At 37.2% G+C, this 11,756-nt stretch overlaps 1 protein-coding gene across 1 annotated transcript in view; it reads left to right on the forward strand.

Moving 5' to 3' along the window:
- Window positions 1-6,234, forward strand: part of scn4aa (sodium channel, voltage-gated, type IV, alpha, a) — a 39,584-nt gene extending 33,350 nt beyond the window's left edge. Inside the window, exons 23-26 of the mRNA XM_026915142.3 lie at window positions 403-540; window positions 625-729; window positions 898-1,168; window positions 1,448-6,234. Of these exons, the coding sequence (XP_026770943.3) occupies window positions 403-540; window positions 625-729; window positions 898-1,168; window positions 1,448-2,739 (1,806 nt within the window). The 3' untranslated portion in view covers window positions 2,740-6,234. The remainder of the gene's footprint in view (window positions 1-402; window positions 541-624; window positions 730-897; window positions 1,169-1,447) is intronic.
- The last annotated feature ends 5,522 nt before the right edge of the window (window positions 6,235-11,756 follow it).

The following is an 11,756-nucleotide window of genomic DNA, read 5'->3' on the forward strand; positions in this document are numbered from 1 at the left end:
AGGGACAGATAACAATATTTAAATTAGGGGTTTGCCTGTGCTGTTTGTTTTTTATAGTTGTGGTGAGGTCAGATCTATAAGAGACTCCTACAAGTTAAACTGAAACTATCCTTAGCCGCACACACACACACACACACACACACACGAAATATATAACATTGATTAAATGCTGTGCATTCAAAAGCTGTCCAAAATACAATATGAATGCAAAATAAAAATGTAAGTTCTGTTCATAGGGTAGGATGAATGAAAATCTTTTCACAGTTTCTGTTTAACTGCTGCTGACAACACATTCTTTTTTGAGAGAAGATGGAAGTTTATTAATTATATTTTAGAATTTGTTCATACATTTCAATCAGATCGACAATTTCATTTAAATTATTTATTTCTGTTTACTTGCAGGTGGAAGAACAGCCATCATATGAGATTAACATGTATATGTATCTGTATTTTGTCATTTTCATCATCTTTGGCTCCTTCTTCACCCTCAACCTCTTCATTGGTGTCATCATTGACAACTTCAATCAGCAAAAGCAAAAGATGAGCACCAGTTCTTTTATCTTAAAAAGGTTGATTTACCACAGATAGAAAAAAATAATTGTGTATTCGTTATTTATTCTGTACTTAGGTGGGCAAGATCTCTTCATGACAGAGGAGCAGAAAAAGTACTACAATGCCATGAAAAAGCTGGGTTCCAAGAAGCCTGTCAAACCCATACCTCGACCTGTGGTATGCAGAAATCAACATGACTAAGCAGAACACTGCACATTCTGCTGTTGTTTTGTTTGCATTCTGAGACTTGACTATTGAAGGCTTGACACTACTCATTTAAGTATAGCCAGAATGTTTTTGGTTCTTTCCTAATGGTCATCCATTATGTGCATCATCATCTTCCAGAATATGATCCAGGGCTTGGTGTTTGACCTCATCTCTCAGCAGTTCTTTGACATCTTCATCATGGTGCTGATTTGCCTCAACATGGTTACCATGATGGTTGAGACAGATGACCAAAGTGCAGAGAAGGAAAATGTTCTGTACCTGATCAACCTAATATTCATTGTTATCTTCACTGGGGAGTGCATCCTCAAAATGTTGGCACTGAGACAATACTTCTTCACTGTGGGATGGAATGTGTTTGATTTCATTGTTGTCATCCTTTCAATAGCTGGTAGGTTCTGAGCAAACAGACATAGCAAATTGTTTATTAGATATCAGTTTTTATTGACTCTGGTTCATTAAATCATGAGCTGTTGTGTGGGTTAAAGTTTAATAAAAGTATGTTGTTGACTTAAATTGCCTGAATAATTTAGTTCAACATTGATCAAAATTGTGATTAACTAGTAAGATATTGTCCTGCAATATAATACACAAATACACAATGTTATTCCTATTGCTGCTGAGACTGTGTGGATGGATTCTTATACTGTTTTTGTTTGTTTTCCCAAAGGACTTATGCTGTCAGACATAATCGAGAAGTACTTTGTGTCCCCAACCCTGTTCCGTGTCATCCGCTTGGCTAGAATTGGCCGTGTGCTACGTCTTATCAAAGGTGCAAAAGGCATCAGGACGCTTTTATTTGCTCTGATGATGTCACTTCCTGCCCTGTTCAACATCGGCCTGCTTCTCTTCCTTATCATGTTCATCTTTTCTATTTTTGGCATGTCTAATTTCGCCTATGTGAAAAAGGAGGCTGGCGTTGATGACATTTTTAACTTTGAGACATTTGGGAATAGCATCCTCTGCCTATTTGAGATCACAACTTCAGCCGGTTGGGATGGACTACTGCTACCCATGCTAAACAGCGGTCCTCCTGACTGTGACCCTGACATTGAAAACCCTGGAACAGATGTGAAGGGCAATTGTGGCAACCCAGGCATGGGCATTATGTTCTTCTGCAGTTACATTATCATGTCTTTCTTAGTGGTGGTGAACATGTATATTGCCATCATCCTGGAGAACTTTAATGTTGCCCAGGAGGAGAGCAGTGACCTGCTATGTGAGGAGGACTTTGAGATGTTTAATGAGACTTGGGAGAGGTTTGACACAGAATGCACTCAATTTTTGGACTATGACCGTGTGTTTGACTTTGTTGATGCACTGCAAGAACCCTTGCGTATTCACAAACCTAACAGAATCACACTGGTCAACATGGATCTGCCGGTCGTAATAGGAGACAAAATCCACTGCCTAGATATTATGCTGGCCGTCACTCAACAAGTGCTGGGAGACACTACTGAGATGGCAGCCATGAGGGAGAGCATGGAGGCAAAGTTCAAGATGAACAACCCAAGTCCTGCATCCTTTGAGCCCATTATCACCACTCTGAGGAGAAAGGAGGAGGAGCGGGCAGCCATTCTGATCCAACGTTCATACCGAAAACATCTCCTCAAACGCGCTATCCACCACGCCTCCTACATGCATCGCTCCAAGAAAAGAAAGGTGAGGCGGCAGGAGGATGAGGAACCGCCAGAAATAGAGGGTCTGATAGCACGCAAGATGAATGCTCTCTATGGCAGCAATGCAGAACTGGCTATGGCTCTGGAGCTTAAGTCTAGGCCTATGCCAGTCAAACCCACTTCACCTGGTCTCACAGTTCCAGTAACCTACCCACGGGCCCAAGGCCGACAGAGAGTAGTGCCAGTAGAAGTCACAAATGATCTAGTTCTCCGTTCTGCACCCACAACTATGCAGAACTCTTCAAGTTCAGAGGTGGCAGCAGCAAAAGAATCAATAATATAGTAGAGAGACAATGTTCAACATTTTTTTGTCTTTTTTATGCAAAAAGTGATGTGTTAAACTGAAGTATCACCTGCACAAAAAGAAACCATACTGATGCTCTGCAACACACATCAATTTTATAGAGTTTTTGAGGTGATGTTTATTGGCGTCCAGTAATGATATTTTTTTATCACAATAGAATTTTTTCTGCATCTGTTTTGGAGCTGATTTGTTTTGTTGATCAACCTGTTCCATGCTCAAAAAATGAAACACTAATCCTGTGGCAAACTTTAAATTAGTCAGACTATTGTTTTCCGTTTCCCCAAAATCTGCAGTATTTTTGTGTACTCATGTTCACCATTTGAAGTTGTCCACTTCCTGGTGTTAAGACAAAAGTTGTTAGAGGCTTTTTCACTAAAATATATTTCCTCACCCTTCACCCTAGAGCTGCTGTAACTACTCCCTGATTTGTCTTGGGGCCTCACTTTCCTTTGCACTATCTTTAGACCCCCAGTTCATGGCCTGCCAGTTTACAACAGGGAGACAGAATGAGTAGAATGGGCTCTGATCAATTACATGGGAGGTATACTGTCACATTGGGCACTATGTGCAACTGCATAAGGCATACATAACCAGTACAGTACATACTTCCTATACTTCCTATAGTGTTTATTTCGAGTCTCTGAATGCACTCAGTCAACCAGGTCATTTAAAAATGATTAGGGCTGTTATATAAGTGGTGAAATGTTTTTAAGAACATAAGTTGCCTTGACTTAATACCATTATACTGCTGTTCTTATAATCATGAAACAAAAGTAAAAATAAGGTATGAGATTAAGATTCCAAGAGTGTGGCAGAGGTATTTTTATGACCATGGGTGCAAGTGGCAACCTGGTGCAGAAGGGTGTGGTTAAAGTTAATATATTATGAAGAGGTATGGCTGTGATATTGACTCAGATAAGCTCTTCTTATTAGTGTCAGCACAATTATGTTGTTGTAATGACATACAATTAAATGCATTTTTTTTGTCCTCCCGTTGTGGGCCTTTGCTCACATGTGCGCGCACTCATGTTGATTTTGGCTAATTCCTCTTCTCTATGTTGGCAATATTTCTGTGCTTAATTACACGTCAGCTATCTGGATAAAATTATTCGGTCAGATATGCACCGATCGGCCATAACATTAAAACCACTGACAGATGAAGTGAATAACATTGAATATCTCGTTACAGTGGCACCTGTCAAGGGGTGGGATATATTAGGCCACATGTGAACAGTCAGTTCTCAAAGTGGATGTGTTGGAAAAAAGGGGAAGCGTAAGGATCTGAGCGACTTTGACAAGGGCCAAATTGTGATTGCTAGACGACTGGGTCAGAGCATCTTCAAAACGACAGTTCTTGTGGGGTGTTCCTGGTATGCAGTGGTTAGTAACTACCAAAAGTGGTCCAAGGAAGGATAACCAGTGTACCAGAGACAGGGTCATGGGTGCCCAAGGCTCACTGATGTGCGTAGGGAGTGAAGGCTAGCCCGTCTGCGCCGATCCCACAAAAGAGCTGCTTTAGCACAAATTGCTGGAAAAGTCCATGCTGGCTATGATAGAAAGGTGTCAGAACACACAGTGCATTGCACTGTGGGGCTGAATAGCCGCAGACCAGTCAGAGTGCCCATGCTGACCCCAGTCCACCGCCGAAAGCACCTACAATGGGCACATGAGCATCAGAACTAGACCATGGAGCAATGGAAGAAGGTGGCCTTGTCTGATGAATCACACTTTCTTTTGCATCATGTGGACGGCCCGGGGGCATGTATGTCGCTTACCTGGGGAAGAGATGGCACCAGGATGCACTATGGGAAGAAGGCAAGCCGGCGGAGGCAGTGTGATGCTCTGGGCAATGTCCTGCTAGGAGACCTTGGGTCCTGGCATTAATGTGGATGTTACTTTGACATGTACCACCACTGTTGCAGACCAAGGACACCCATTCATGGCAATGGTATTCCCTAATGGCAGTGGCCTCTTTCACCAGGATAATGCGCCCTACCACACTGCAAAAATTGTTCAGGAATGGTTTGAGGAACATTACAAAGAGTTCAAGGTGTTGACTTGGCCTCCAAATTCCCCAGATCTCAGTCTGATTGAGCATCAGTGGGATGTGCTGGACAAACAAGTCCAATTCATGGAGGCCCCACCTTGCAACTTACAAGACTTAAAGGATCTGCTGCTAATGTCTTGGTGCCAGATACCACAGCACACCTTCAGAGGTCTTGTGGAGTCCATTGCTCTATGGATCAGAGCTGTTTTGGTGGCACAAGGGGGACCTATGCAATATTATGCAGGTGGTTTTAATGTTATGGCTGATTGGTGTAATTAGTTAATAGTTGGGTGAGCTATTCTTATTAAAGACATGACATTAATGGTACATTCACAAAGCAAGGTTGTAAGAAATCTGTAAGGACTGTGGTTGAACTCAGGAAAATACTATTTTGGCATTGAGTCTGTGCTAAAATCTCACTGCACTGACAGATTTTAACTGTCACATCCTTTGTTGCATTTCTTCACCTATGTTCCCACAGGCACGTAAAATTTAACACTTAAATAGCAACAGAGTAAAAGTGTATGAAAATAGGAAAAAAAAAAACAATTAGTTACATTGTGCTGGGATGAAAAATAGAGCCCTTAGATGTTTAAAATTTATGTTATTAATATAAACTTATAAATAATATTATTTAATATTATATTAGTACAATTAGTATAGTAAAATCAGTTTGATAGTTCTTGTAGTCTTTCATTACACAGTGCCATACTTTTTATGTATGCTTAATGAAGTTGTACTTTGTGTACATTGTGACCAAATTTATTTAAAACCAGCTCATCTTTTTTTAAATTAATTAATTTAGTGTTTTTGTAAATACATTGTGAGACATGCTTAATACACTAAACTGGCTGATATTAGAAATTGAACTGAGACATCCTTAATGTAAGGGTTCTTGGACTTTTCTCAAGCTGAGTGTCTTTCAGGAATATCTAATAAATAAATAAAATATCATTATAGGAGTTAGGATTAGGTTTAGTTAAATCATTTTACATTCAAACCTATATAGCATGTCAAGCTATGTTTTTTTTTTTTTTTTTTTTACTTTTTTCAGAGCAACACTAAGTAGTTAATATTAATAGACTCTGACTGCAATATTATTTTACAATGTTTACAGTTTGTATTGCTATTTTGGTATAAATTTAGCAACTTGATATTAAATTTATATGCATCAAATTGAATTGGCCTGCTGTTTGTGTTATAAATCATAATAGATAATTTGCTAGTTAAATTAATCAATAATCATGGGAATATATTTTAATTTATTGACAGTGTCAAATAGTTTGTATCTGTGATGAAATTTATTTGTTTTTATTTTGTAATGCATCAGCTTAAGGACGTTTTTGGAAGCTGAACCATAAGTCTTAACCTAATTGCTAATGTCTTACTCCTGAAAATGTGCAAATTAATAAATGAAGCACTTTTGATTTATTTGTTGCAGTTTTTTTATTTTTAGGAACACTCATAAAACTATGTTCAGAATTGTTTATGTTTTGCATGAAGAGAAATTTTAGTGCTTTAGGCTTATATTGCCTGTATATACAGTACTGTGCAAAAGTCTTTAAAAAAAAGTCCCTATTTTTAAGTACAAAGTTTGTTATAGATTTTTATTTTAAAGATTCGAATAAACAAAGATTTTAGATTTCCAAAGTTGAGCACAAAAAATGTTACAGAAAAAATTTTGTATGTCAGTGACGAAAGCAGCATATTACGTATGAGACCACTTTTCAGACAAAAAACATAATGAAGGCTGGTGCATGCAAAAATAAGAAGAAAGTGTGACAGTCAAAGTCTCCAGAAGAACTGTGGCTGGTACTGCAAGATGCTCAGTAAAACTTACCAGGTAATTTCTTTGTAAAACTGCACAGATTGTACCTGAAACTACTAATTTTTTTTAAAGCAAAGGGTCATCACACCAAATATTTGTTATAAGTACTTTATTTCATTTATTACTGTTTACTGCTCTTTATAGTATTTTTTTATGTAGAAACATTTAATTTCATTATTTTTGAAGGCATCTTTGCTCTACACCATTTCTTTGCATGTGCCTAAGACTTTTGCACAGTACTGTATATTATGCATACAGTATTTTAGATGCTTTTCCCCCCTTTTCCTTCCTTTATATAATTAAAAACTTTTAAATAAAATGGACATTTAACACAATTTTGACTGAAAAAAAAGATTGATCTATCAGTATCCTTTCACATACAGTCAGGTCCAGAAGTATTTCGACAATGACAGTTTTTGTGATTTTGCCTTTATACACCACCACAATGGATTTGAAATAAAACAATCAAGATATCATCAAAGTGTAGACTTTCAGCTTTATTTTAAGAGGTTCCACAAAAAATATGGCATTTACCATTTAGGAATTACAGCCATTTTCAACAAAGTACCTCTATTTTCAGGGGCTCAAAGGTATTTGGACAAAGTGACATAATTGTAAATATAAAAATAATTTTAATACTTGGATGAAGTGTGGAGCCCATGTTCTCAAAACTCAAATTCTGAGTTTCCTCCCTGGAGATGCTTTGCCAGGCCTTCACTGCAGCCACCTTCAGTTACTGCTTGTTTGTGGGTTTTTCTGCCTTCAGTCTTGTCTTCAGTAAGAGAAAAGCATGCTCTGTTGGGTTGAGATCAGGCAACTGACTTGGCCATTGAAGAATATTCCATTTCTTTGCCTTCAAAAAGTCTTGTGTTGCTTTCGCAGTATGTTTGGGGTCATTAACCACCTGCACTGTGAAGCGGCGTCCTATCAGTTTTGTAGCATTTGGCTGAATGCGAGCAGAGAGTATAGCCCTATACACCTCAGAATTCATCTTGCTACTTCTGTCAGCAGTCACATCATCAATAAACACCAGTGAGCCCATTTCATTGGCAGCCATACATGCCCATGCCATAACACTGCCTCCACCATGTTTGACACATGATGTGGTATACTCTGGATCATGAGCTGTTCCTTTCTTTCGCCATACTTTTCTCTTCCCATCATTCTGGTACATGGGAGGCTTTTTTAGATGTTTTCTGGCAAAGTCTAATCTGGCTTTCCTGTTCTTGAATGTTACCAGTGGTTTGCACCTTGTTGTAAACCCTCTGCATTTACATTCATGAAGGCGTCTCTTGATTGTAGATTTTGACAATGATACACCTAAATTCTCCAGAGTATTCTTGACTTCTGTTGATATTATCAAGGGGATTTTCTTCATCAAGGAAAGGATTCTGCGATCATCCACTTTAGTTGTCTTCCGTGGTCTTCTAGGCCTTTCGATATTTTTGAGCTCACCAGTGCTTTCTTTCTTTTAAAGAAACTGTTGATTTGGCCACACCTAAGGTTTTTGCTATCTCTCTTATAGATTTATGTTGTTTTTTCAGCCTAATGATGGCCTCCTTCACTTGCATTGAGATCTCCTCATACTGGTAGCTCCAGGCAAACAGCTGCCAAATGCCAACTCAATACCTGATATCAACTCCAGACCTTTTATCTGCTTCATTTGTCTTGAAGTAAAGAGGGAATGGACCGCACCTGGTCAATTAACTTCTTGTCAGTCAATTGTCCAAATACCTTTGAGCCCCTGAAAATGGAAGTACTTTGCTTAAAATGGCTGTAATTCCTAAATGGTAAATGCCATATTTTTGTGGAACCTCTTAAAATAAAGCTGAAAGTCTACACTTTGATGATATCTTGATTGTTTTATTTCAAATCCATTGTGGTGGTGTATAAAGGCAAAATCACAAAAACTGTGTCATTGTCCAAATACTTCCGGACCTGACTGTATGTGTAGCTTAACTTAAAAACTATGTTTTTTTTTCTTAAAAACTATGTATGTTTTCTCTTCTCGCAGTATACTTTTATAAGAAGCAATGAAGCATGTTACACCATCGTATGAAATGACATTTTTTCAAGAGAGAATATACATTCTCAGAAACCTTATCTTTGATGCTTTAAGATAAAGCAGTTTTTATCTTTAAGGTAAGGTAGGTTAATTTTTAACCTTCTATTTTTACTTGCAGCAGTGAGTTAGCTTCACCTCAGGTAACAAGTGATAATAACACTTATGCAATTTAAGCTCTGTTCAATGCATTTTGTTATTTTAACTACCCTGACCTTTTGCATTTTGCAATATACCATATATGTATGCCAACTATTTCACTAAATTTGTACTTTTATTTACCAGTTAGCTGGATATTTAACATTCACTGTTGAGCACAGAGGACACACTACGTAATACAATATGGACAACACCATGTTAAAAGTTTTTTCAGTGACATTTTGTTTGGTATGTTAATTGCTAAACTGTAGATATACTATATGGTATATATAATTATAAAATGTGTTTTTAAAAAAATCAGGTCCTGAATATTGACATGTATCAGACACATCAGACGTGTGTGTGTGTGTGTGTGTGTGTGTGCGCGCTTATGCTTGTGATTTGAGTCATCTGGAGATGTCTTAAGAACACCAAGTTCAGCAGCGGGCACACACAGTAGAACTGGTCAAACAGAACCATTCAATAGCACCGTTTGGGAAAAAAGAGACTATCACAGAGGTAAGGTTACCTTTTTAACTTTTACATATGAAACACATCCAACCAGACAGGCTGTCAAAATTTTCACATCCCACTCATGTGCGCAAGTTGAAACTTATTAAAATCTTAAAACTTTATGTTGTGATTCTTTGGCTCATTTTAAATGGCATAACTGAAACAATACGAATTCTGTAACAACACTGTAAATGTGTCTTAGTGTGAATCTCAATAGAACACATTGCCACTAGGCTCTAGAAATTATACCCTATGGAGTGTACATAAAGGGGACATAGAGAAATATCAAAGTATCTCTTAAAGCGATATTTTGCCCAAATCTACACTTCACCAGTGACCCTAATGCTACATGAAAGCTAAAACAGGCCATGTAACATTGTGTAAAGGAGATCCTATGCTTCAGTCCATGATAGGAATGGTAGCACAAAGGTTATAAATATTCTTTCTAAACCAGATGTATTTAATAGTTTCTTTGATGTAACATCATAATGACACATATTTTCTTCCCAATAACCCAAGCAACTCTGGGGCAGAGTAGTATAAATATAGATAAAATACAAATAGCAGAAAATGCAAATATGATGGTTTATGAATTTGACTATTGATGCTTCTATTTATAACCCTTGAAGATAAATTGTGGGTGAATAGTAACATTACTGTTAGAGTTACTTTAACGTTTCATGAAAAAACATGGCCGTGTTTCCATGGTTATGTGTAACTTTGTGGCCTTCCACTGTGTGGCTATTTATAAATTATATCAGATTATGCAAGTTAAACATAGTGTATCACTTCCAGTTAGCTGAAGGCTGACCTTCTTAACAAGTCTGCAGAGACTGCCAACTCACATCTACCTACACACATTGTATCTATTTTGGTACACCCAAGCAAGCAGTGGAAACACAAACATTTCTTTTCTGCTGATGAACTATATAAACCACCTGGTGATTAATGTGAGAACACAGTGCACCACTGGCTGTCAGACAATACAGGGCTCTTCCTGTCATCTACAGAGCAGTATTAACTCATAATTGAATCCTGTGTCTGCACTACAGTTTACATGTGAATAGTTTTAAATACTTTACATTTCATTTTAGTGTACTAAAGTTCAAACATCCATTTTATCTTTTATTCCTTTATATTATCACTTTCTCACATAGCTTCTGACCCTGTAATAAGAACTGAAAAATCTCTAGTTGTCTACTGGTATTTAGGTTCAGATTATCAATAGGTATATAACTGATACATACATGATTCTCTAATGAAGACTAACATAAATTAGTCATACTTCAGTTTTTCTAAAAGTAGCTGCAGAAATACTTTCTGCACTACACTCTTAGCAAAAACGGTCCCTTCCATATAGAACATGTAGTGTGCTACATTAAAATAAATTTTTATTTAAAAAATATATTTTTTATTTTATTAAAATAAAACAAATTTTGTTCATTTTACTTGTTCCAAATGGATATTGATATCACATCAATGATATTATTGTATTTTATGTTGACCACTAAGCTAGCAGTAACTAACTTACTGTATTCCTCTTCATGATGTTACAGACTGAACTGGCAAACTGGAAAAAAAAAACACCACTTGGGTAGGACAAAGATGTAAAATATAGCACAAAACCTATATGTGAAGAAACCTGATAATGAGAAATTAGCATTAATTAACAGAAACAAGAGCAACAAAAAAAATTCTAAGATTTCAGAAAGCTCTGAACCAGTAGATTTTGGTTTTCTTTTCAGGCATGTTATCATTCAAACTGGTTTCATGAACATGAGAATGAGTTCACTGTTCTTCAGTGGCCTTCCCAGTCACCTGATCTGAATCAAATAGAACACCTTTGAAATGTGGTAGAACGGGAGATTTGAAGCATGAAAGTGCACCTGAAAAATCTGCAGGAATTGGATGATGCAGTCATGTCAACATGGACCAGAATCTCAAAGGAATGTCTGCAAAATCTTGTGGAATCCATGCCATGAAGAATTGAGGCTGTTTTGAGAGCCAAGGGAGGCCCAACCCAGTATTAGTACAGTGTTCCTAATAAAGTGATCTGTGAGTGTAAGGTATTGTAATGTTAGATATCATTAAATATTTTAAACAATAAAAATTTTACTTCATCTGAACCAAGAATTTGGTGATAAAATGTAATTCTCTACCCGTAGTCACACAGCAACCAGCTTTAATTTTGTTCAATTAAGACTAACACTATGAATTAGATTAATTAAATAATCAGTCTTCAATAATTAAGCTTTCTAAACATCCATCCCTACCCCTCATTCAGAATATGTCTTCATGCGCTCTTCATGCTGTTTAGCCAGTTATTCTGCCTCACGTGCTTGATTATTTTTCTCAACAAATATGTGGCATGACTATGTTTAACTGAATAACAATCTTTGTAAAAACTG

Source organism: Pangasianodon hypophthalmus, chromosome 12 (assembly GCF_027358585.1).
Source record: "Pangasianodon hypophthalmus isolate fPanHyp1 chromosome 12, fPanHyp1.pri, whole genome shotgun sequence".
NCBI classification, from domain to species: Eukaryota; Metazoa; Chordata; class Actinopteri; order Siluriformes; family Pangasiidae; genus Pangasianodon; species Pangasianodon hypophthalmus.